Raw genomic sequence first — 27205 nt, 5'->3', positions numbered from 1 at the left:
CCAGTACCATACTGTCTTGATTACTGTAGCTTTGTATTATAGTCTGAAGTCCGAGAGCCTGATTCCTCCAGCTCCATTTTTCTTCCTCAAGATTGCTTTGGCAATCCAGGGTCTTTTGTGTTTCCATACAAATTGTGAAGCTTTTTGTTCTAGTTCTGTGAAAACTGCCATTGGTAGTTTGATAGGGATTGCATTGAATCTGTAGATTGCTTTGGGTAGTAGAGTCATTTTCACAATGTTGATTCTTCCAATCCAAGAACATGGTATATCTTTCCATCTGTTTGCATCATCTTTAATTTCTTTCATCAGTGTCTTATAGTTTTCTGCATACAGGTCTTTTGTCTCCTTAGGTAGGTTTATTCCCAGGTATTTTATTCTTTTTGTTGCAATGGTAAATGGGAGTGTTTCCTTAATTTCTCTTTCAGATTTCTCATCATTAGTGTATAGGAATGCAAGAGATTTCTGTGCATTAATTTTGTACCCTGCTACTTTACCAAATTCGTTGATTAGCTCTAGTAGTTTTCTACTAGCATCTTTCTGATTCTCTATGTATAGCATCATGTCATCTGCAAACAGTGACAGCTTTACTTCTTCTTTTCCGATTTGGATTCCTTTTATTTCTTTTTCTTCTCTGATTCTGTGGCTAAACCTTCCAAAACTATGTTGAAGAAGAGTGGTGAGAGTGGGCAACCTAGTCTTGTTCCTGATCTTAGAGGAAATGGTTTCAGTTTTTCACCACTGAGAAGGATGTTGGCTGTGGGTTTGTCATATATGGCCTTTATTATGTTGAGGTAAGTTCCCTCTGTGCCTAATTTCTGGAGAGTTTTTATCATAAATGGGTGTTGAATTTTGTCAAAAGCTTTTTCTGCACCTATTGAGATGATCATATTGTTTTTATTCTTCAGTTTGTTAATATGGTTTATCACATTGATTGATTTGCATATATTAAAGAATCCTTGCATTCCTGGGATAAACTCCACTTGATCATGGTGTATGATCCTTTTAATGTTCTGTTGGATTCTATTTGCTAGTATTTTGTTGAGGATTTTTGCATCTGTGTTCATCAGTGATATTGGCCTGTAGTTTTCTTTCTTTGTGACATCTTTGGTTTTGGTATCAGGGTGATGGTGGCCTCACAGAATTAGTTTGGGAGTGTTCCTCCCTCTGCTATATTTTGGAAGAGTTTGAGAAGGATAGGTGTTAGCTCTTCTCTAAATGTTTGATAGAATTTGCCTGTGAAGCCATCTGGTCCCGGGCTTTTTCTTTCTTGGAAGATTTTTAATCACAGTCTCAATTTCAGTGTTTACGATTGGTCTGTTTATATTTTCTATTTCTTCCTGGTTCAGTCTCAGAAGGTTGTCCTTTTCTAAGAATTTGTCCATTTCTTCCAGGTTGTCCATTTTATTGGCATATAGTTGCTTGTAGTAATCTCTCATGATCCTTTGTATTTCTGCAGTGTCATTTGTTACTTCTCCTTACTTCATTTCTAATTCTATTGATTTGAGTCTTCTCCCTTTTTTTCTTGATGAGTCTGGCTAATGATTTATCAATTTTGTTTATCTTCTCGAACCAGGTTTTAGGGGGTTTTTTTCTTTTTTCTTTAAATAAATTTATTTATTTTTGGCTGCGTTGGGTCTTCATTGCTGCGCGCAGGCTTTCTCTAGTTGAGGCGAGCGGGGGCTACTCTTCGTTGCGGTGCACAGGCTTGTCATTGCGGTGGCTTCTCTTGTTGTGGAGCACGGGCTCTAGGCAGGTGGGCTTCAGTAGTTGTGGCTCACGGGTTCTAGAGCACAGGCTCAGTAGTTGTGGCGCACGGGCTTAGTTGCTCCGCGGCATGTGGGATCTTCCCGGACCTGGGCTCGAACCTGTGTCCCCTGCATTGGCAGCCAGATTCTTAACCACTATGCCACCAGGGAAGTCCCCAGCTTTTAGTTTTATTGATCTTTGCTATTGTTTCCTTCATTTCTTTTTCATTTATTTCTTATCTGATCTTTATGAGTTCTTCCCTTCTGCTAACTTTGGTTTTTTTTTTTTTCTTCTTTCTCTAATTGCTTTAAGTGTAAGGTTAGGTTGTTTATGTGAGATGTTTCTTGTTTCTTGAGGTAGGATTGTATTGCTATAAACTTCCCTCTTAGAACTGCTTTTGCTACATCCCATAGGTTTTGGGTCATTGTGTTCTCATTGCCATTTTTTTCTAGGTAGTTCTTGATTTCCTCTTTGATTTCTTCAGTGATCTCTTGGTTATTTAGTAGTGTATTGTTTAGCCTCCATGTGTTTGTATTTTTTACAGATTTTTTTCTTGTAATTGATATCTAGTTCATAGCATTGTGGTTGGAAAACATACTTGATACAATTTCAATTTTCTTAAATTTACCAAGGCTTGATTTGTGACCCAAGATATGATCTATCCTGGAGAATGTTCCATGAGCGCTTGAGAAAAAAGTGTATTCTGTTGTTTTTGGATGGAATGTCCTATAAATATCAATTAAGTCCATCTTGTTTAATGTATCATTTAAAGCTTGTGTTTCCTTATTTATTTTCATTTTGGATGATCTGTCCATTGGTGAAAGTGGGGTGTTAAAGTCCCCTGCAATGACTGTGTTACTGTCAATTTCACCTTTTATGGCTGTTAGCATTTGCCTTATGTATTGAGAAGCTCCTATGTTGGGTGCATAAATATTTACAATTGTTATATCTTCTTCTTGGATTGATCCCTTGATCATTAGGTAGTGTCCTTCTTTGTCTCTTATAATAGTTTTTATTTTAAAGTCTATTTTGTCTGATATGAAAATTGCTACTCCAGCTTTCTTTTGATTTCCATTTGCATGGAATATCTTTTTCCATCCCCTCATTTTCAATCTGTATGTGTCCCTAGGTCTGAAGTGGGTCTCTTGTAGACAGCATATATACGGGTCTTGTTTTTGTATCCATTCAACCAGTCTATGTCTTTTAATTGGAGCATTTAATCCATTTACATTTAAGGTAATTGTCGATATGTATGTTCCTATTACCATTTTCTTAATTGTTTTGGGTTTGTTATTGTAGGTCTTTTCCTATTCTTTGGTTTCCTGCCTAGAGAAGTTCCTTTAGCATTTGTTGTAAAGCTGGTTTGGTGGTGCTGAATTCTCTTAGCTCTTGTTTGTATGTAATGGTTTTAATTTCTCTGTCAAATCTGAATGAGATCCTTGCTGGGTAGAGTAATCTTGTTTGTAGGTTTTTCCCTTTCATCACTTTAAATATGTCCTGCCTCTCCCTTCTGGCTTGCAGAGCTTCTGCTGAAAGTTCAGCTGTTAACCTTATGGGGATTCCCTTGTGTGTTTGTTATTTGTTGTTTTTCCCTTGCTGCTTTTAATATTTTTTCTTTGTATTTAATTTTTGATAGCTTGATTAATATGTGTCTTGTCATGTTTCTCCTTGGATTTATCCTGTATGGGACTCTCTGCACTTCTTGGACTTGACTATTTCCTTTCCCATATTAGGTAAGCTTTCAACTCTAATCTCTTCAAATATTTTCTCAGTCCCTTTCTTTTTCTCTTCTTCCTCTGGGACCCCTATAATTCAAATGTTGGTGCATTTAATGTTGTCCCAGAGGTCTCTGAGACTGTCCTCAATTCTTTTCATTCTTTTTTCTTTATTCTGCTCTGCAGTAGTTATTTCCACTATTTTATCTTCCAGGTCACTTATCCGTTCTTCCGCCTCAGTTATTCTGCTATTGATTCCTTCTAGAGAATGTTAAATTTCATTTATTGTGCTGTTCAACATTGTTTGTTTGCTCTTTAGTTCTTCTAGGTCCTTGTTAAACGTTTCTTGTATTTTCTCCACTCTGTTTCCAAGATTTCAGATCATCTTTATCATTACTCTGAATCCTTTTTCAGGTAGACTGCCTATTTCCTCTTCATTTGTTTGGTCTGGTGGGTTTTTGCCTTGCTCCTTCTTCTGTTGTGTGTTTTTCTGTCTTCTCATTTTGCTTAACTTACTGTGTTTGGGGTCTCCTTTTCGCAGGCTGCAGGTTCATAGTTCCCGTTGTTTTTGGTGTCTGCCCCCAGTGGCTAAGGTTGGTTCAGTGGGTTGTGTAGGCTTCCTGGTGGAAGCGACTAGTGCCCGTGTTCTGGTGGATGAGGCTGGATCTTGTCTTTCTGGCAGGCAGGACTGCCTCCGGTGGTGTGCTTTGGGGTGTCTGTGACCTTATTATGATTTTAGGCAGCCTCTCTGCTAATGGGTGGGGTTGTGTTCCTGTCTTGCTAGTTGTTTGGCAAAGGGTGTCCAGCACTGTAACTTGCTGGTCATTGAGCGGAGCTGGGTCTTAGCATTGAGATGGAGATCTCTGGGAGAGCTTTCGCCATTTGATATTGTGTAGCCATTTAATATTACGTGGAGCCAGGAGGTCTCTGGTGGACCAATGTCCTGAACTCGGCTCTCCCACATCAGAGGCAGAGGCCTGACACCCGGCCGAAGCACCAAAACCCTATCAGCCACACACAACGTGTTCTTTTAAGAGCACGCTTAAGTAACATCCTGACTGTGTGCGGTACAACTTTACTTTCAAACTGAGAGCTGCGGTGGATGGGATTTTTGCCTTCCCCAGATGGTTGAAAGTTACAATTTTTGTTTTTGGAAACCCCACCACTTCCTTATTTCTATTATTATTTTTGCAAGAAAAGTATAAAGAGAGTTGGAATGGAGGTGAGATTTGTGATCAGGAAAGCCCTGGATGCCCTCCTTCTCCATCTTCTGCCTCTCTCTCTGATTAGTTCCTATCCAGCAGTAGATTGAAGCAGGAGATGATTCTCCATTTCAATTGAGCTATGATTATGTCTCTTTTTACCCAAGCAAGTAAGTCATAGAATGTTAATATCACACACTGGACCCCAGGGCACACCCTGCTTGGCCTCTTCATTTTACAGTTGAGGAGCTTGGGGTCCAAAGAAGTAATAACTCAGTCCTCCCGGCACATTTCCAGCACTTCTTCCATTGGTTCCCAATGCCACACAATGAGATAACTGTTTAATGCTTCTGAGTCCTTGGAAACATTAGTAATTTCCATGAAGAGAAAAGGACAAAGCTGTGAAAGACCAACCATAGGTTACCCACACAGAAACCCTGGGGTGGGGGGTTTTGAAGGGGGATATTTGGAGACAGAAAGGCATTCTCACCTCTTTCGTCCCCAATTTTTAAACTGCAAAAATTTTAAAGAAAATAAGTATAAGAACTAGCCTGCGAGAAGGATGACAGGGTAATGGGTTCTGGTAATTCTGGACAGTCAATACTACTGAAGGCTAATGGCAGTGGAAGGCAGGCTGGGCCCTGCAACATTTTTGGAACCCATGTCTTCTGTGGATGGCTAATCTTCTAATGGACTGTGATGCACCACTATGATAAACCTCTTGTGGAAATGCCCTTAGCTGAAGGATGCCTTGCTCAAGGTCATGCCCCACTCCTCAATGTTTGGTCAATGTAAAGACATAAAGACCCAGCACCCTCAGAGCAATGGGAGACTACTATGAGGGCTATCCCAGCTTCAGAGCACCCTCCAGGGTGTGCTGAGGCCCTTGCCGAGGCTGCATTACAGCCCAACTTCTCCCTCACCCAATCCTGCTTCCTTCCCTTGCAGGGGTGTGATCCTGAGAACACACCCAGATAGACTTCCTCACATTAATCGCCATCTCACAGTCCACCTCCCAGAGGACCCAACCTGCAGTAGCCCTTTTCTGACATAAAAATTTCACAGCTCATTCCCACTGACCCGTTTTTCATTTTGGTTTATTGATTTTCAATTTATAAGAAACGCAATTGCATATGTAACCTCTCTAGTCTAAGGAGAGTCTGTGCTTAATATCCAGCAAAACACATTTAAAAGTCTTCTTTCCCCATTGCTCTCATCTAAATCATCCTCCAAGTAATTCTCTCCCAATCCAATTTTTATGTAAATTTCATAATTAAAGCACAAATGCATTCTCATTGTAAAAGCAAAGTCTTTTGATACTCCATCCCCATAACAGTCCCATGCTAATATTTTCAATTTACGGGTGCCCTCCAGATGCTGCTACATCCTCCTAGGAAGTCCCATCTCCCCTCCCTGCCTTGACAATCACTGCTATCATCTGCACATCTCAACCAGTCAAGATTTTAAACAGCTTTAACTTCCTGTGGTCTATATTACAAAACCAGTATTTTTTCCAATATAAAATAGTGTTAGGATGTTTTGTCAAATGCCCTGATTCTTTTCTAGGGATTAACTAGCAGCCAATCAAGAAAGAGAATGCAAGTTAGTTTAAGGCATCCAAGGAAAAGGGAGGAGAGAGGAGGGACTCTTCTAGGGCAAGTGGGAGGATTAATGCTTTAGAGTCAGGAAAAGAAGTTGGCGTTTATATACCTTGCAAGAACAGAAAGTGTCAGCACTCACTATATGTTCAGACAAGTTTAAAATAGAGTAAAATGTTATAAATAACACTTAGGTATTAGATAATTTACAGATAGATTCATAATGAAAGCCTAAACCCTCACGAACTCTACAGTCAACATTAAGTCACCAGGAGCCCAAGTGTAGGCTATTCAGAAGGCCTCCTGAAGGGGAATTTCAGGGCATGGTCTCGTGTCCCCCAGGACATCGGAAGTGAGACTTCTAAATTGAGGTGAATCTAAAGTCAACTCAATCTTGATGCATCGTGGTGCTGACATGTGCTTTGGGCAAGCAGGAAATTCATTCTGAAGTAGAACAGAAAAGCCCCCCAAAAAACTAACTTGAGGTTTCTTAAGAAATAGATTTCACTCAGCAGAAAATGGTATCTTCCAAAGGTTTCTGCTGGCTGTTGGGGAGGGGTTGTTCCTTAAACATTTCTAAATAAGGAAACGATAAAACTGAAAATGCAAGACTACCCCGGGGGATAAAAAGCAGTTATTTCAGAGGAAGAGGACTCTAATTACAAGGACAAGAGAGAAGAAAAGGCAAGGTGGGGGCAATGTCTAGGAGGGGCAGGAACAACAGCAAGAACAAACTACTGACACAGGATAAGAAGTATCAGAAAACTACACAGAAGGAGTAACAGGCAGGTATGGAAGTCACACTGCTGTACTTGCTGTATCATCATGAATGCTTCTGGCTGCAAGTAACAGAAAACCCACAATGCATATTTTTTTATTTCTCTTTCTCATGTAACAAGAAGTGTGGAGATGGCTCTTGCTGGTGTTAGTTCAGCAGCTCAGTGATGTCAAGGTTTACATCTCTGTGATTCAAGCCCGTTCCTCATGGCTATAAGATGGATGCTGCACAGCCACCCCTAACTGGAAGGTGCCAGGAGAAAGGGGTCGGAAATAGGGGTTACCAGGCAGCCAACTCTCTACCACAATAACATGAAACCTGTGAGCAAACTGGGCTCTTCCAAAAGGGGAGAGCCTGTAAAATGGGTGGGTGCTGAGTTCCTCCAAATGGAACCTAAGCTCCATTTCTAGGGAAACATGTAAATTCCCACACCACATTAGTATTGGCAGAAGGACAAAACACCTATTCCAAACTTTTGTGTGTTTCATTGCATTGACCAAGAAACTAACTACAGAACCCTCTTTCCAAAAAAAGTTCAGACGTTCTAAATGTAGTGAGGAGAGAACGTGAATTGGAACTGCTATAAAACACAAACAAGTTCAAAAAATCGTATTTATTTACAAAGGAACAGAGGAAATAAAGTGGTAAGCGTACATATTTACATAGCAAGTGTAGGCAAAACTTATCAAGAAGATTCTTTAAATACTTCTACAATCTAGCATTTAACGGTCAAAATCAGCTTCTAATTCTTTTATCACCTCAGGAAGATTTTTCAGGAGGTTCAATCTATGATTCAAAGTATGACTATCTTAATGAACAAATTACAATTTTATATTCTTTGAAAATCTCCAAGTTGCTGGAGGCCAAGTAAACCAGATCACTACCAATTTTTTTTTTTTTTTTTTTTGCGGTACGCGGGCCTCTCACTGCTGTGGCCTCTCCCACTGCGGAGCACAGGCTCCGGACGCGCAGGCCCAGCAGCCACGGCCCACGGGCCCGGCAGCTCCGCAGCATGTGGGATCCTCCCAGACTGGGGCACAAACCCGCATCCCCTGCATCGGCAGACAGACTTCCAACCACTGCGCCACCAGGGGAGCCCCAGTCACTACCAATTTTTAAAAGATTCAAAGGCTCTTAAGTTAGAAAGTCATAACTGCTTTAAGAAATTGTTTTTAAAAATCCAAATGTACTATCATCTGTTGAGTAGTACAATACAGACTTAGTTTACATTTTCTTAATCCATTAAATGGCATCTGTCACCTTATAATGAGACCTTACTGTTCTCTAATGAGAAACATTAAATTATTTACTATTTAGCTCTTAGGAGAATCACTCAAAGTATACATTCAGCTTTTAATAACATTAACATACATGGGAAAAAAAAAAAGATCCATTTCCCTAACTACCATCAGTAGCCAGTTAACTGCTGGATCTTCTAAAACCAGAGACAGGTATTCTTAAGAGTCAAGATCCTTCAGACCTTTGCACTAATATACCTCAGTGTATAGACTACATTTAACTTCCTTAACAGGAGGTGAGATCCTTTCACATGTAGGGATAAGTATGCTGGCATACTTCTGCAATCCTGCCTTGTAGGTGCAGACACAAGCCCTGTAGCTCGTGGCTTGGGCTATACCTGCTGTGTTTGTCAGTTCTTCCTTTAGTTCAATGTCCTTCTGACTGTGAAATATGGTGTCCAAACTGAAATGAAGCAAATATTTAACACAGAAACTATTCTGATGTAAAAAAAAGAATGGCAACACAAACACCAAATAACCCTTTGAGGCTTAACTCATTCAACAGTAGGTAATTGTTTAAGAGTGGGTTACATGTCAGGCACTGTGCTCAGTCAGGGCTGAGGACATGAAAGTGAGCAGGACAGTCACAGCTGCACAGACTGAGCTCTCCATAGACTACAATTTGAGTCTCTATGTGCCCATCCCTAAGCAAGGTGCTATAAAATTTACAAAAAGAGATGGCTCTTTCTCTAAGATGCTTGTAGTTGGCTGGAAAGAAAATGTGAAAAGAACAGTGAACAGTGTAAGACAAACCAGTAATACCTCCTTGATCCACTATCACTGGGAAACTATGTGTTCCACCTAAGTGAATTTCTGAGATAACTGAAGGTTTTCAAATATCCTAGAATTTTAATAAACCAAGTTCTATTCACTGCTCTGCCACTTAGATGTCAGATGTCAGATCACTTAACCACTTTCATGCTCATTTTCCTCATGTGTAAAAGAGGGAATATTGGCAACCCAAGGACCATCAACGGATCATTGGATTGACAAGATGTGGTACACACACACACACACACACACACACACACACACACAGGAATATTACTCAGCCATAAAAAAGAATGAGATATTGCCATTTGCAGCAACATGGATGGACCTATAGCATATTATGCCTAGCAAAATAAGCCAGACAGAGAAACACAAATACTGTACGATATCACTTATATGTGGAATCTAAAAACAAAACAAAACAAAAAGAATGTATATGCAAGACAGAAACAGACTCACAGATATAGAAAACAAACTTGTGGTTACCAAAGGAGAGAGGGAAGTGGGGAGGGACAAATAGGGGTATGGGATTAACAAACTATTATATATAAAATAGATAAGCAACAAGGATATACTGTATAGCACAGGGAATTACAGCCACTATCTTGTAATAACCTATAATAGAGTATAAACTGCAAAAATACTGCATCACTATAGTGTACACCTGAAACTAATATAATACTGTAAATCAGCTATACTTCGATAGAAAAAAATATTGCTGCAAAGGTCAAATGAGATGAGTAAAAAGAGTACTTTGCCAGTTACAAATTTCTACGCAAATGTTGAACACTTAGACACATTTGTAATTTTAATTGTAACAGTTCTAAAGTAAACTATATACTTTTTTGCCTTCTTAGAGTTAAGAATATAATCTTCTGAGTCAACATGATAAGCATCAGCTATTGTACAGGCACAACGGTAACTTAGAAACCACACATGCGCTGAAACTGAGTAGAACGATTTTCCCCTGCTCTGTTGTGCTCTTTGAGTTGCCATCTGCTTTTTAGTTTTTCCATCTCCTTTGCTGTCTGACTGATGTTCGCCACTCTAAAGCCACCCACTGGACTGTATATACTGTCCATCTTTCACTCTCCTCTCATTCCTAAGGCTTATTCTTATTTACTACCTCAACTAGTTTATGAGATGGAAAACCACCCCCCAAATTTGGATTGTATCTAAACCAAAGAAAAGACACTTCAAGAAAGAAGCAATCGTAAGGGTCAAGGGTTGAAATATATTATGAGTTTTTTTAAGTGTCCAATGAGCGTGGTCATTGAAGTAATTATGACCTCATCTGCTTTGTTAAAAGCACAGTTAATGTCCTATTTATCTAAATAATCCAATCTTCATATTTGACCGGAAAAAATATTGGGAATATTCACATTTAAATATGGTTAGGTTGAATCTATCACACCATTTTTCTCTGGTCCTCTCGAAGTTTCAGACACCCAGTTCATACTGCAGACAGCAATGTCAAGTTAGTACGTGCCCAGGATAAACCATTATAAACTTATGCACAAGTATTTTTCAAATCAAGTGTCTCACCTCAAAAAAACTTCATAGTATGCTAAAAGCTAAAAAATGAACGTGAAAGCCAACACAAACAACAGAAACATTAGCAGCACACAGCATCAACAATTTTAAGCCCATTCTGCATAATTAATTCCTTCAAGGAACTTGAAGGCAAAGATACATCATGAACAATACGCATTAGAAAAACTGAAGATTTAAACTTATAATCTCACCCTTGAAGTTTCTGGACTAGAAAATGGAGAACACTCCCAGGAATTATTTTCTTTCTCAAAGGAATCTTCTTCTTGGAATGCAAATTTCTGCTTAAGTGCATGGGATATTAAAGACACTGGATCCCAAGGTGAGTCTTGTCTTTTCCTTTTATGAATGGGTCTGCCCCCAGGGGACCTTTAAAAAAAAATGGAATAATTTAAAACTTTGTGTAATTTAAGTTCCTTATTGACAAACACAGCAGAAATATAAGCATAATATATTACAATCTTCAAGAGATTGGAATGTTTTGCCTTGTAAAAAAAAACAAATCTGGAAGGCACAATGGATTAGTAATCAGAAAGCTGAGAGCCCATGTGAGGCTCTACCACAATCCGTTGTAACCTGGGATTTATCAAATATCATCTTTATTCTTTATTTTCTAATTTTCCAGTCGGTAGAAAAATTTAAAGAAATATTTAAGAACTTTTAAAAGGACTATGGAGTTCAAGAAAAGAAAAACATCAGGCTAACTGTTCATTCATTCATTCAATCTTAATGCCCCCTATTTTACCAGGCTCTATGTTACGCTTCAGGGGTAGAGCAGTATCCTACTTCCACAGAACACTCTGGTGGCAGGACAGTGTTACACCAAAACAAGTAAGCAAGAACATTTTGGACAGCAATTATCCAGTGCTGTGGATAAAATAAAAGAGGGAAATGTGATAGTGGCTAGGCTGAAAGCACTTTCAATGAGATGATGAGGAAAAGCCTCTTAAAGGAGGTGCCATTCTCTTTAAGGAAATGACAAGCAGTCAATTTTAGTGTAAACATCCAGTGGATGCATCGCAAGGAGGTTGGCACCTGTGAGAAAAGAAAAAAGAAAATCAGGTACAGCTGGAGTGCAGCTAAGTAAGATGGGAAGTAGGACGTGAGGTCAGAGAGATAAGGGCTGAATCCTAGAGAGACTTCCAAGCCACAGCAAGGTGTCAAGATTTCATTCTAAGCGCAATGGAAAACCACCAAAGGATTTTAAGCAGCGGAATGGTATGATCTCACTTCAATTTTTAAAGATCACTCTGGTTACTATATGAAGAACAGATAAGGAGGCAAGAATAAAAAGAGAGACCAGGTTGGAGGCAACTGCAAAAGTCCAAGCTATATAAGATAGTGGCAAGAGGCTTCCCTGGTGGCACGGTGGTTGAGAGTCCGCCTGCTGATGCAGGGGACAAGGGTTCGTGCCCCGGTCCAGGAGGATCCCACATGCCGCAGAGCGGCTGCGTCTGTGAGCCATGGCCACTGAGCCTGCACATCCAGAGTCTGTGCTCCGCAACGGGAGAGGCCACAACAGTGAGAGGCCCACGTACCGCAAAAAAAAGATAGTGGCAGGACTTCCCTGGTGGTCCAGTGGTTAAGACTTCGCCTTCCAATGCAGGGGGTGTGGGTTCAGTCCCTGGTCGCGGACCTAAAATCCCACATGCCTCCTGGCCAATACACCAAAATATAAAACAGAAGCAATATTGTAACAAATTCAATAAAGACTTAAAAAAAAAAAGGTCCACATCAAAAAAAAAAAAAAATACGGTGGCTTAGATTGAAAGGTGGCAGTGAGGACCACTGAGGGTACATAAATTTGAGCTGTATGCTGACGGAAAGGATGTGGGATAGAAAGGAAATGAAAAAACAGGATGATTTCCAGATGTCTGGACTGAGGGTGATATTGTTGCCATTTGCTGAGAAGCAAAAGACTTGGGGGAAGAACAAGTTTTCAAGGTAGAGGACGGAACAGGTAGGAAGGAAGAGTTCTGTTTTGGACATGTGAAGCATGAGGTACCTGTGAGACAGGCAAATGAAGATGTGAAGTAGGCATGGGGCTCAGAGAAGAGGTCAGGGCTAGAAAAATAAATGTGGGCATCATTAGCATTTAGCTGGTATCTAAAGCCTAGGACTAGATGAGATCACCCAAGGAAACAATGTGGGTGGAGAGAAGAAGGGGGCTGAGGGCTGAGCCTTGAACATGCCAACATTCAGAGACCAGGCCCAGAAGAAAGAATCAGCAAAGAAATAAGAGGTGGACAATGAGGTAAGAGGAAAACCAAGCATGATTTCCTCAAGGCCAAGTGAAGAAAGTGTTCCAAGGAGGTGGGAACTGAGGACTGTATCAAACACTGCTGAGAGGTCAAGTAAGAAGAGCAATGAGAATTGACCACTGGATTTAGCAACATGGAGTCACTGGAGACCTTGAAAGAACAGCTTTCAGTGGAGTGATGGGAACAGACACCATATTACAGTGACTAGAAGGCAGTGAGAAATGGAAACAAACTATAAACAACACCAAGAATTTATACCAGACAGGGAACAGAGAAACTATAATAGCTGAGGGTATACATGTTTTGAAGATGGGAAATGCTCAAGTGTGAAGAGAAGAATAAAGATGGAAAATTTGATGGTGCAGAAGACAGAAGAGAGAATTTTAAGTGAAATGCTTAGAGAGAAGGGGAACCAGCGACCAAGGGGAGAGCATGGACATGATCAAGGATGCTTCATTTGCAATAACAAAATGGAAGGCAGAGAACATGGGGAGTAAATTTGTAAATGTAAAGATGTGGGAAGTCTCGTCGGATTTAGCAGTAATGTATGAAACAAGATCAGTTGTTAGAAAAATGAGAGAATAGAGGGGTGGAGGGTGGAGTCTACTGGCGTTTCAGTCATTTCTCCAGTGATGGTAACAGCCACAGAGTCATCATTTTACACTGACTGTGCCCGACGATACCAGTAAGAGATCTAGTTGGGATTAAACGGGTACCTACAACCGTAAGATTTTTCTCTGTACTAGCTGCCTCATACAAGGATCAATCGTAACCTCATTGATAATGAAATGACTTATCTGTCCTAACACTATTACATAGAAAATACATTTATTTTCTCAGCAAAACTTCATTGAGGAATTTCCAGGTGAACATGGCAGATCTCTGTGAAAGCCTACTAAAATGACAGCAAAGAAATGAAAAAGATGTACACCCACAAAGACAAAGAGATTGCGAGAGGAAAGAGTAGATAAGAATTGCAACAAAATGTTGAAAGCTGGAAAGCTGATGACAGTGAAGAGAATGGGAGGTAAGCTGCCTTCCTGAAAACAGACGGATTGAGGAAAAGTCCACATATGGAATGATATGCTCCTCCCTTGCCCTTTCCCCACTCAACTCTCAAACTACCTAGCTTGCACCACCTGTGAAATCCCCAACTCTTCTGACCAAGGAGAATGAAGAACTTTCTAGAAAAACTCATCCCAAAGAAAAGACATACAGCTACTGAAATATGGGATCTGGCTAACAAAATGGCAAGGTCCTCTCCTCAGTCACTAAATTGTGAAGCCCACCAGCTGGCAATCCCACCTCACATAAAGAAACTTCAATCAGCTTTTCCGTACCTCACTTTTAAATATAAATGCATAGCTGTAAATCACCAGATACTTAAATAAGGCTCCAAAACTATAAATGGAGACCAAAATCAATAAAAGGAAAAGGAACTCAGGAAAAATGAACATAATTCAAGAGCAGAAGAAAACTAAGAATAAAACTGTAGTTAATATTTTCAGTAGCATAAGACACACAAAGGCAAGAAGACATAAAAAAGGAGCACTCAAAGAAAAAGAAATGGGTCTCACAAATTAAAAATATGATGATGGGGGAAATTCCCTGGCAGTTCAGTGGTTAGAACTCCACACTTTCACTGTCGAGGGCTTGGTTCAATCCCTGGTCAGGGAACTAGAATCTCACAAGCTGCACAGTTCCCCACACCCCACCCCACACCCCCAAAAAACAAGTGATGACAGGAAAAACAATAGAAGAGTTAGAATTTTCTCAAAAAGTACAACAAAAAAAAGCAAACAGAAGAAAACAATAAAGGAAAGATATGAAGATAAGGCAAATAATTCTGGCATTCAAACTTCTAATAGGCTTTCCAAGAAAAGAGAACAGAAGGAAAGAATAGGAGAAAATTATCAGAGAAATGTCATAAGAAATTTCCAAAAATAAAGGACATAAAACTCTAAACTGATTGAGTTCAATCAATAAGTGAACTCAGCATAAGGAACTTAAAAAGAAGTAAATGCTCAGCACAAGAAACTTAAAAAGAAATCTCCAGGGCACATCACCATGAAATTTAAGAACACCAGGACCAAAGAAAAGATCTTAAATGCTTCAAGAATGAAGAAACAGGGGCTTCCCTGGTGGCACAGTGGTCAAGAGTCCGCCTGCTGATGCAGGGGACACGGGTTCGTGCCCCAGTCTGGGAATATCCCACACGCTGCGGAGCAGCTGGGCCCATAAGCCATGGCCACTGAGCCTGTGCGTCCAGAGTCTGTGCTCCGCAATGGGAGAGGCCACAACAGTGAGAGGCCTGCATACCGCAAGAAAAAAAAAAAAAATGAAGAAACAGGTTTCATACATGGCATCAGGAATCAAAACGACATTAACCTCTCAACAAGAACACTAGAAACCGATGGAAAAATGTCTTCAAAATTCTGAGGAAAAATGATTTTCTGTCAATTATATACCCAGCCAAACTAGCAATTAAGTGTGAGAATAAAAGAAAAAGAAATTCAGATATACAAGGTCTTAAATCTACCTTTCATGCACTCCTCAGGAAGCTGCAGGAAGAAGATATGACACCCAGGAAATGGGTGATGTGACACAGGACAAAGAGAATGCCCATGATGACGAAGGAAATTCTTAGGATGACAATGTAGGAAGTTTAGAGCAACAGGTGAGATTAGAACAGGACAGAGGGCTCCGTGAGGGGATTTCCAGGGTGGGGGGGATTCAAGGAGGCAATTATTAACTTCAATAAAAAATAAAATTAGTAACAAACAAAATGCAGTCATAGTATATGAAATGGCTTACCTGTGAATGTTTACTGTTATAGTAAGGATATAAATTCTGAACACGGATTTAAGGAAAGACTGTGACTTAACCATATCGGGAAGATGTAATAAGAAGTGTGTGTGCATGTGTGTTAGGGGGTAGAATGTCTAAGAGAACGTATTCCAGATTTTTAACAATTGCAAGTAAATATAACTAAAATATCAAGAAATAGCAAAAATAGTACGTTGTTTCAAAAATATGGAGATAGGACACTAGAACAAAGAGTCACAAAAAACTGAAAATGATTCTCGAGGGGTATTTGGGGTAAAGAGGAATCAGAGAAGACTTATATATGTTTACTTTGATAAATATAATAATTTCTTTAAACACCATTGATAAAATTTGGGTTCATTTCTCAAATTATGACAACATACCTTTCAATAGCACGTAGCTTAACCTTATTCACATCCTTCAGAACATCCAACATGTTTGGAACATCTTTATGGTTTTTTGAATGATGACTAAAATTGGTTTTCCTAGTATCTGGGTGCTGTTTTTTCACTTCAGTTGCTGAATTATCTGATGCACAAATATTATTAGAGGCTGTTTGCACGAGAGGAGAACATGGAGGCCGTAGAGAAGAAACCTGAGGAGGCGGTGGTGGAGGAGGAGGAGAGGGAAACACTGAACTTGAAAACGAATCTGGTTCGACACTCAGTTGAGTAGTCCCTGATGATGGCATGTGTCCCAAACCACTAGGCCTGTCGTTCTTCAAGTCCAAGGAGCCTAAAGAAAATGTGGTCTGTTGAAAAACCATGCAAAATTTTCTCCAATATAACACGTAACACTAATTAGAATCAAAACAGGAACAATTCTGTAATGCTACTAAAATAATGATACTGTGGCCAGGAAGGTGAAGCAATCCCATCTGCTTAGTAATTTCTGAAAGAGTCAAGCAAACAGTAAATTCATTTTTAATCCAATTAGGATTCTCTGTGTAGGGGAAGGGGGAGAATGCATTTTAAAGAGAAAATTAAAAGTGCTTTTTTTCACATACAATCTGAATTTCATCCTCTATTTACAAAAGCTAAAACACGATCAACAACTTGTGGCTAGAAACATGCAAACTGATATATTCACTCTAATGATGACATTGTAGAAACACCCAGGCATATATTTTCTAGGCAGGAACCTACGACGGGTACCAAATACTTAACTTTTTCACAACAGATTTGCTCCTAAAATCATGTGTAACACGACTGCTTTAAAAAAAGTGTATATATCATACCTCATTTATTACCCAGTAGTATATATAATATTTAATATAAATTATAAATATACAATACTATATAAGTATTATGTTATACACAAATTATATATGTGTTTATATGGATGTTTTTATATACATACAGATAGTGTGTGTGTATGTATATTATTTAAAGCAAGTCACATCTCTAAAAATTTTAAAAAGAATCATCTGGAAAACAGTATTCACCTAGATTTGGTGGAAGTATAGCAGCAATAACTTCAAACTACAAATATATATATATGAAGCCTCAAATCTATACTCTTGTCTCAAATTAATGCATCCCTCCGCTTAAATGTCCAACACTTTTCTACGGAGTTAGAAAAGCTTACAGTCAGCCCTCCATATCCTCAGGCTCTACATATGCAGATTCAACCAACCGCAGATCAAAAATATGAATTAAAAAAAAAAAAAAACTCCAGAAAAGTTCCAAAAAGCAAAACTTGATCCTCCATGCACTGACAACCATTTACAAAGCATTTCCATTATATTTATAACTACTTGCATTTTATTAGGTATTATAAGTAATCTAGAGATGATTTAAAGTATATGGGAGGATGGACGATGTGTATAGGTTATATGTAAATATGCCATTTTATATAAGGGACTTAAGCATCCTAAGATTTTGGTGTCCACAGGGGTCCTAGAACCAACACCCCACGGATGCCAAGGGACAACTGTACTTAGAAAACAGGCTTTTAAATACAAAACTACAATCTTCGGCAGCATAGCTAGCTCTTCTTTAAACCAAAGCCATCCCTGTCACTACAAATGCATCTTAATTTATTCTCAATAAACATCAGAGGTAACACATATATACACCCAACATCGTTTCATATTTAATGTCATTCATAAGATACATTAGCAGCAAACATTCTTTTCTTACTCAGAACCACACTGACTGAAATACTAAATGAGTATCATCCAACTGAAATAAAAATCCAGCGTTACTCACCAGAATTTGTACTGTTTCTCAGTTCTTGCCTTCCCACAATTGCAGCAATCTGAGAGCGAAGAAAAGCTAGCTCATCTTCAAGGGCAGCTATTTTTTTAATTGCAGCTTCACTTTCAGGCCAATCACTTTTTGTTGGTTTGTTATGCCTTAGAGCAGGTGTCAATGGATCTTCAACTAGTTGCAAAGGATGGAAAGAAGCAGTTTTCTCCCCTTCTTCATTTTTCCATATACTATTTCTGTAGGTGGAAGGAAAAAATGGAAAGAGAGAGAGAAGGAGGAAGAAAAATTTTCTAGAAATAAATTCTTTCAGTTAAAGAATAAAGATACCAAAACAAAACCAGAATAGCTCTCTTTACCCTATAATGGTCTCTAGACTCACTGAGGACAAACAACATCTTATGTAACTTTATATTCTCAGTACCCAGAACAAATGCTGACTTTAATAGGTGACCAATAAGCGGTCAGTGAATGAAGGAACACATCTTGCTTTCAGACTGTAAACCAAAAATAATGATCCTATTAACTTCAAACACAGTACAAATTGATTTATTTAGAAATAAAGTTAATTTATTTAGAAATTCTACATATTCGGAATATAAGGTCCTACAGGATTCCTTGTTATGTTGGGGTAAGTTTACCGTATTCTAATTTTTTGAAAATTTATAAACCAATTTGATATAGAATAAATTTAGCCAGTTTTTCTGAATAACTGACCGTTTTGTACTTCAGCCTGTATCTGAATACACTAACAGCTAAGTTAGTATTACCAAGCAGTAAAACATCCAAATGTTGAAATATATTTAACATCATTGCCTGGTAAACAGTAAACACTATATAAGTTTTGGCTAAATATATAAAATAAATATAGTATTTAGTATAGGAAAGAGCTTTCTCCAAAAATGAACATGGTGATTTTTATATCCTTTTAATATCATTCCTTCCTAGGCCTGGGGTGAGGATTAAATGTGCATTAAGAAAGACTAGCTAGGGGCTTCCCTGGCGGCACAGTGGTTAAGAATCTGCCTGCCAGTGCAGGGGACGTGGGTTTGAACACTGGTCTGAGAAGATCCCACATGCCGCGGAGCAACTAAGCCCGTGCGCCACAACTACCAAGTCTGCACTCTAGAGCCCATGAGCCACAACTACTGAGCCCACACACCACATCTACTGAAGCCCACATACTCTAGAGCCCGTGCTCCACAACAAGAGAAGCCACTGCAATGAGAAGCCCTCACACCACAACGAAGAGTAGTCCCAGCTCATCGCAACTAGAGAAATCCCGCACACAGCAACGAAGACCCAACACAGCCAAAAATAATAAATAAAAATAAAATACATTAAAAAAAAAGAAAAAACTGGCTAAAAATGAGAAAACACCAGTCATCCCTATTAGGAAGACATTAGCAGGACACAGCGCAGTACAGAGGTAGACAAATAAAAAGGCTCAATCAGTCTGAACATACTTCACCATGTGGAAGAATTCAGATTATAGCCCACACCCCACTTTCCAAGATAAGTAGAAAAATTACCGAAATCTGAGATAACTGGCTTCTTCATCATTCGTCACATACAAAACGTCAGCAAAAGATGGAACTACAGATCCACAGTTAGCTGGGTCCACAGAGTTCAAGAGTGGGATCAGCTAAAGGAAAAAAGAAAGTCAGGGAGTCGGGGAAAGACACATGCCCGTGGAAACTATTTGTGTAAATTAAAAATCCACAAGAGTGAAAAGGAAAAAGGATATGCAATAGAAAAACATACACCTATTAGCGAGAAAAAAAACTGAGGAAAGTAATTATTCTAAAGTCTACACATGTGGCAATATTCTCTCCCTTAGTGAATGTCATCCAACATAAAACACAAACTAGAAGAATAAAATAAGCTACTCAGGGGTTGCTTCGCATCTGCCAATCTTTGGATATAATTACTTAAAAAAATAAAGACAAAGACACACGTGAAATGACTTGTTTCCAGGATAAACTAAAGGTTTTTTGGCTTGCAGGAAACATTTCTTCTTTTGTTCTACCCTATGTCCCTAGGAGTACCTGGGATAATTTTACACATGGTACTTAAACAATGCATGTTGACTGACTTACCTCAAAATTAGGCCTGGGACAAGGTTCTAAAGGAAGAATTTTCCCAATAATACGAACAATACTCCGAGCTGATCCATAGTCTTTATTTTCCCAAATCTGCAAAACCTATTTAAACATAAAGCATTGTTTAAAAAGTAGTACCCTATTGAGCATGTTTATATTGATATTATTTATGGAAAAAATGTAAAATATGCAATAACATTTATTTTTAAAAAGAAAATATAGAATGGCATACTTCTAAAGTATTTTCTTCAAAGAATTAAACTTTATTCATATCTGTCTTTAAAAACGTGGGAAGCAGGGGGATGGGAGTTAACATATACAGATTCCAGGAAGAAAGATCTTTTGAGAAAGCACCACAAATTCATTCTGTTTTATTTCTGATAATGGCCAAATATCTTGGGGAACTTTATTCAGAAAAATTGTCTCCCCTCCTCCCAGCTAAAAATTCCATCTTTGGGCCCAATGAAAAATGGACAATTTCAATTTTTCAAGCAGTGAAGTAATACAGAGTATATTCATGTAATTTCCTTTAAAGGAGGAATAAAAAGGGGAATAAATGAAGCAGGCCCTAAACAGTTTAAGGATGCTTTACTTACTGTTGTACTGGCACAAAGAGACATATAGATCAATGGAGCACAACAGAGAGCCCAGAAACAAACCCACGCATGTGCAGTCAATTAATCTACGACAAAGGAGGCAAGAATACACGATGGAGAAAAGCAAGTGGTGTTGGGAAAGCTGCACAGTTACATGAAAATCAATGAAGTTAGAACACTCCCTCACACCATACGCAAAAATAAACTCAAAATGGTTTGAAGACCTAAATGTAAGACATGACACCATAAAACTAGAAGAGAACATAGGCAAAACATTCTCAGACATAAATTGTAGCAATATTTCCTTAAATCAGTCTCCTAAGGCAAAAGAAATAAAAGCAAATATAAACAAATGGGACCTAATTAAACTTAAACGCTTTTGCACAGCAAAGGAAACCATCAATAAAATGAAAAAACCTACAGAATAGGAGAGAGTATCTGCAAACTACGCAACTGACAAATGGATAATCTCCAAAATATACAAACAGCTCATACAACTCAATATCAAAATAACAAACAATCCAATCAAAAAATGGGCAGAAGACCTAAATAGACATTTCTGCAAAGACATACAGATGGCCACCAGGTACAAGAAAAGATGCTCAACAGCCCTAACTATTAGGGAAATGCAAATCAAAACAACGAGGTATCACCTCATGTGGGTCAGAATGACTATCATCAAAAAGTCCACAAATAATAAATACTGAAGAGGGTGTGGGGAAAAGGGAACCCTCCTACACTGATGGTGGGAATGTAAATTGGTGCAGCCACTATGGAGTGGCTGCACTCCACAAGTGCAGTTATCATATGATCCAGCAATATCCCACTCCTGGGGAAAACTCTAATTCAAAAAGATACATGCACCCCCAATGCCCACAGCAGCACTATTTACAATAGTCAAGACATGGAAACAACCCAAGTGCCCATCAACAGATGACTGGTTGAAGATGATGTGGCAGATATAGATATAGATGTAGATATACATACATACATACACACAATGGAATATTACTCAGCCATAAAAAAGAATAAAATATTGCCATTTGCAGCAACATGGATGGACCTAGAGAATATCATACTATGTGAAATAAGTCAGACAGAGAAAGACAAATATTATCACTTATATGGGGACTCTAAATAATACTACAAATGAATCTATAAACAAAACAGAGAAACAGACTCACAGACGTAGAAAACAAACTTATGGCTGCCAAAGGGGAAAGGGAAGGGGAGGTTATATTAGGAGTATGAGACTAACAGATACAAACTACTGTGTGTAAGATAGAAAAGCAACAAGAATCTACTGCATAGCACAGGGAACTATATCAGTATCTTGTAATAACCTATAATGGACAATAATCTGAAATATTATATAACTGATCACTTTGCTGTACAGCTAAAACTACACAATAGTGTAAATCAGCTATATTTCAATTTTTAAAAAGAGAAAAAAAAGAATGCTTTACTTACAGTGGAATACATTTTCTAGTAGTCAGTTCTTAAGATAACAGAAATGAAATGTGCTTCTATAACTCAAATAATAACTTTGTTCTTTAGCTTGGAGTTTCCCCTATTAGTGTAAACTATTCCCACAGGAAACCTCCCCCTAAATATGACATAACGTTTGTTCTTTTGGAAGTGATTTCAACACAAAGGAGGCATTTTCTCTCTTCAAAAAGCATTAAAAATTGGACTTTTCATTTTTCCTGAGATCCCATAAGGAAAACGAAGTTTATTATAAGCCACAGATACAGAGGTAGCATCCTATCAGCATCCTCATGGAAACATCCAGTAAGCAGATGGATACACAGTTCTAGAACTTAGGAGACAATCTGCATTAGAAAGATGGATTTGGGAATCATCAGCATACAGAATACATGACAGGTAAAAATCGAAGCCATAGGACTAGTTGAGAAAAACTGGGGCTAGAGAGAATGATTTGAAAGTCATCAGCTCATAGAATCTTCTGCACAAAGTCATGCCATTCCTCTGCTTTTAAATGGCAAGGGTTCTGAATTTATCTGATCATATCCAAGCACCCGGCTCTAACCATTAAATACTGATTCCATCAGGCAGCCTCACAACCTTCCATCAATTCTGCCAGCTCAGTTGCCATAACATACTCCATGAATTGCGTATTCATTCTCCAATCACTCTCAAAGGTCCTCTGCCACTTGGCCCTATTCTATCTATCCAACTTAATTTCCCACTATCCATTAACAAGAACACATGCTCTTTTGGGTTAAGCAGTTTTCCTTCAGATTGATGGCCTCTCTCAATTTCTTTTCACAAACTTTTCAAAAGAAGGATGCTGATGCCACTTCCCTTCCTCAATCATTCTTCAAACTACTACAGTTCAGCTGCCACTCTCCACCTACAGAAATCCCTAAAGGCATCAATAATCTACTGATAAGCAAATCTTCAACAATCACTCAGTCTTTGTTGTCTTTAAATCTCTCCAATTCTGAAATTCAAAATGCTTCAATAACATCCAGTGACATCCTCCATTACATGTCATCAAAGTCAAATATCAAAAGAATGTCGATCACTCCAAATCTGAATCTCTTTTCTTTCCTACATTCCAGAACCATATACCCAATTATCTGCAGGACCTTTGTATTTATATATTCCAACAGCACATATGACTTATCTCCCTACTCAAAGTAGTTTCACGTATGGAATTGTCCATTTATATTAATGGCTCCATCATTTTTCAACTTTTGTTTAAAACATTTTAATTATCCTTGTCTATTCTAATTCACAACACCAAACAGCAACAATTTGCCCATTTTCTGTAAGCCCCCCTATTATTTTTGTGTCTCTCTTATATTCAGTCCTGTATTACAGTTATCTCTATATGTTTCTTATATCTCATATTATATTTTAAGCATCATGAATACAAGAACCATGTACTGCTACTCTGCATCACCTACAGAAACAAGCATATTGTGTTAGATGTCATAGCTACTCAGTAAGTAGACAAAATTTGATTTGCTTATGCTTCTCGCACCTAAGCCAACCTCTCTCCTTAATATTTATTCTGAATTTGCTGAGCTATAACTTGCCATTCTATATCCAAGTATCAAACTTAAATTACCTTAAATAAAGCCACTAGATATTTTTAAAATATTTTATCTATGAAGGTCATGTCTATCTTTTGCTTCGGTTGTATCTTTCGTTGGCATTTGACCTATCAAATAAATGGGTTCCTGATAATCTTATCCCTTTTTTAACTCAAACTATCAAAGCTATACTAAAGGAAACTCGCCTTTGTTACACCTATAGAGAAGTAACAATTTTGCCTTGAGTGTTGACATATAAATCATTTCTAAAATAAGACCTCAAACAAATACAACAGGTTCATTCAAATCCATTAAAAGATATTTACCTGGTTTACAGGAACACCAAAATATTCCAGCATCTCTCTTAAGATACTCAATATGAATGACATTGATGAGGCAAATACAGAAGCAAATTTAAGGAAACATTGTTTCTTGATACCTTAAGGGAAAAAAAATTAGAAAACATTATTCTTGATAAATAACTGCCGCACAAAATTGTATTAAATAATTGGAAAACTCCTTTGGTTACACATTACACCATCAACTAATCTCTCTGGCCAGCATTATTTTAATGAGAGGAGAGAAAAAGAGGAACGGGGGAATGGGGAAGGGTTGGTAAAAGAAACTTCAATTTATCAGTTAAGTTGCATTAAAAATTCATAGGATTTTTTTGAGCCTCTGAAGGGACCTGGTTAATAAATATCAATCAGCGAAATTGGAAACTTAGCAGGGAAGCCTTCAAGTTAGTTGCAACAGCGATGCGCCCTCTCTCCGAATGCTTTGGGCTGAGACTCTTGGAAGGGATGAGTTCAACCCATCCTTGAAAGCAGTCAGGGGGCCGACTCAAGGCTTTGGCAAAAGGAACGGTAGCTCTTCCTCACTAACGTATCGGAGTACCACCCATCTCCTTGCTTATTTTCAAGAACATGAACCCCAGATAGGCGACGTGACTTAGTCACCTAACTACTAAATAACAGGCCGAGACTAGCGCCCAGTCACATCACTCGCTTTGGCCCCAAGCTCCCTCGGCGTCTCTCCTAACCCAGCATGGTCGCCTGGCTTACCTTCCTCCGAAGCCCAGCCTCTCGGCAATCACGGGAACTTCAAGCAGTCGTTAAGGAACCTTGCCGCGGAATCCGCAGAGGACTAGGCCCGGCGTGCACTCGTCCTGGTCCAGGAGCGCTCAGACGTCCACACGTGTCCGCCCGTGCGCCTCGGCTTGCCTGCCACGGGCGGTGACGACGCCTCCACTGGCCCAGGGCTTGGCCTTGTAGCCCCTCTCTCGGCCGGGGTAACTCAGCTGGAAGCGCGGCCCTCCGCCCGTGCGCCACCGAACCTGTCCCTTGCCTCCACAATGGGCTCACCATTTCCGGGTCCCGCGACTAAACTTAAACTCCGCGGGCCATGACCCGTGCCCGACCTCATTGGACAAGGCTGAAGATCGTTGCTTGTGACTGGTTACGTAATGACGTCAGGTTATTTACGGTTATTTAGACTGGCTACTGAGTGTCTTCCTCCTTCAAGAGGGCGGGCCTTCAGCGAGGCAGCCAATAGAAGCCTAGAGGCACAGGTGGGCGGGGCAGGCAGCGCAGGGACGATGACGCATGCTCAAGACTCGCCTTTGGGTTTCCCGGGTGCTCCCATAATGCCGGTGTCTACAGCCCAGAGTATGGAGCCATTATGGCCCTTGGATCAGGCCCACGGTCCGGAGTTCGTGCCCCACACAGATCTTCGCAGGGAAAGTGTGTCATCCTCTACATACAGACCCGAAGTGGGGCCGCTCTCCCAAGTCCGCTTGCCGTGGAATGTCGCGATTTGTTTAATAATTCATTCGTCTATTCAGCAAACATCTATTTTATGCTTATGCGACTAGCAGATGCTAAACGCTGTCATCGAGGAATCTGCAGCATTGCAGTACTTACAATGTTCGTTCATGAAACGCTCCAGGTTATCCAGGCTGCCAATGCTGATCTGGCCTAGCCTACGATGGTAAAGTGACCACCAAGTCCTCCAGGTGATATCCCAATTTTCAATTCTGATCTGAGGTTACTGGCTTCATAAGAAACAACAGCTACTGGGCTTCCGTGGTGGCGCAGTGGTTAAGAATCCGCCTGCCAACACAGGAGACACGGGTTCGGTCCCACATGCCGCAGAGCAGCTAAGCCCGTATGCCACAACTACTGAGCCCACGTGCCACAACTACTGAAGCCTATGCGCCTAGAGCCTATGCTCTGCAACAAGCCACAGCAATAAGCCCACGCACCACAACGAAGAGTAGCCCCCACTAGCCGCAACTAGAGAAAATCCCACGTGCAGCAACGAAAACCCAATGCAGCCAAGAATAAATAATTTTTAAAAAAAAGCAGCTACTGCTTCTAGCATTTCAGTGAGAAATGCATTGGAGTGACATATAATTTAGGATCAACTGTGTCTGCTGCTGAGCAACACTGTCAAAAACTGGGAGAATTGGGGCTTCCCTGGTGGCGCAGTGGCTGAGAGTCCGCCTGCCGATGCAGGGGACACGGGTTCGTGCCCCGGTCTGGAAAGATCCCACATGCCTTGGAGCGGCTGGGCCCCTGAGCCATGTCCGCGGAGCCTGTGCTCCGCACCGGGAGAGGCCACAACAGTGAGAGGCCTGCGTACAGCAAAAAAAAAAAAAAAAAAAAAAAGGGAGAATTTTTCAACTGATTTCTGTGTGTCCATAACATTTATTCATTAAACTAACATTGAATGTACTATGTCCCAGGCATCATTCTAAAGCACAGGGAATGTAATGAGCAAGGCAGCTGAGGTCCTTGCCCTCCTGGAGCTTACATTCTAGTAGAAACCTCAGAGACGATTCCTCTGAGCAATATATATAAAGAGCATCTCTCTCCACGATTTATTTTTCCTTATAGCACTTATACCGTGTATATTTATGCTCCACCTACTGCCAAACAAAACTCCAGAATAGGAAATTTGTTTTGACCCATGCTGTATCTCCAGCGCTTTAGAAGACTGCCTGGTATATTTGATGGGCGTTCAATAAAATGGTTGGATAAATTATTTCAGTATTTGTTGAATAAAATAATTGGATATGGGATGAGAGAAAACAGACACCAAGAATGACTTGAAACGAAGAAACCAGCAGAACAACAGTGATTATAGTGACAGGCCCAGTAGTCTAGGCTAGATAAGGATTAAAGGAGCAGGAGAGGGGTGCTGGACAAATGTAAAAGAATGCAAATGGATCAGCGACCCTACATAGCATTTTCTCAAGTTCCTTGTCCTTCCCTTTTGCCTTCATAAATAATGATCTTATAACCTCCTCCCTTTCCAATCCGATATCAAACAGCACACAATAGGTGCAAAAGGAGAATATCCCTTGAGAGCATGAGAAGGGAAACCAGTGGTACTAAAGCCTCCTTCAGGGTGCATTATTATTATTATTAGTGTGTGTGTGTGTGTGTGCCCGTGTGTGGTATGCGGGCCTCTCACTGTTGTGGCCTCTCC

General features: G+C 39.6%; 1 protein-coding gene across 7 annotated transcripts in view; it reads right to left on the bottom strand.

Moving 5' to 3' along the window:
• The window catches only part of MTFR2 (mitochondrial fission regulator 2), a 228074-nt gene extending 202940 nt beyond the window's left edge, over positions 1-25134 (bottom strand). For 2 of the 7 annotated variants that reach the window (XR_003428423.1, XM_027085695.1), the window contains exons 1-7: positions 24778-25134; positions 24040-24152; positions 20053-20157; positions 19486-19598; positions 17957-18192; positions 16130-16481; positions 10854-11028 (exon numbers count right to left, since the gene is read on the bottom strand). Coding sequence is in view for 6 of the 7 variants with exons in the window: in XM_027085695.1 (XP_026941496.1) it covers positions 10854-11028; positions 16130-16481; positions 17957-18192; positions 19486-19598; positions 20053-20157; positions 24040-24102 (1044 nt within the window). In the remaining variant the exon portion in view is untranslated. Of the gene's footprint in view, positions 1-10737; positions 11029-16129; positions 16482-17956; positions 18193-19485; positions 19599-20052; positions 20158-24039; positions 24153-24777 lie in introns of those variants that run through there. The other 5 variants (XM_027085703.1, XM_027085713.1, XM_027085720.1 and 2 more) reach the window with 5 other exon arrangements.
• Between the last annotated feature and the right edge of the window lie 2071 nt (positions 25135-27205).

This window comes from Aethalodelphis obliquidens, unplaced genomic scaffold (assembly GCF_003676395.1).
Source record: "Aethalodelphis obliquidens isolate GAN/ISIS:26980383/991018 unplaced genomic scaffold, ASM367639v1 scaffold3, whole genome shotgun sequence".
Classification (NCBI taxonomy): Eukaryota; Metazoa; Chordata; class Mammalia; order Artiodactyla; family Delphinidae; genus Aethalodelphis; species Aethalodelphis obliquidens.
Note: the sequence above shows the minus strand (reverse complement) of the source record. Positions and strands in the feature narration are given on the sequence as shown.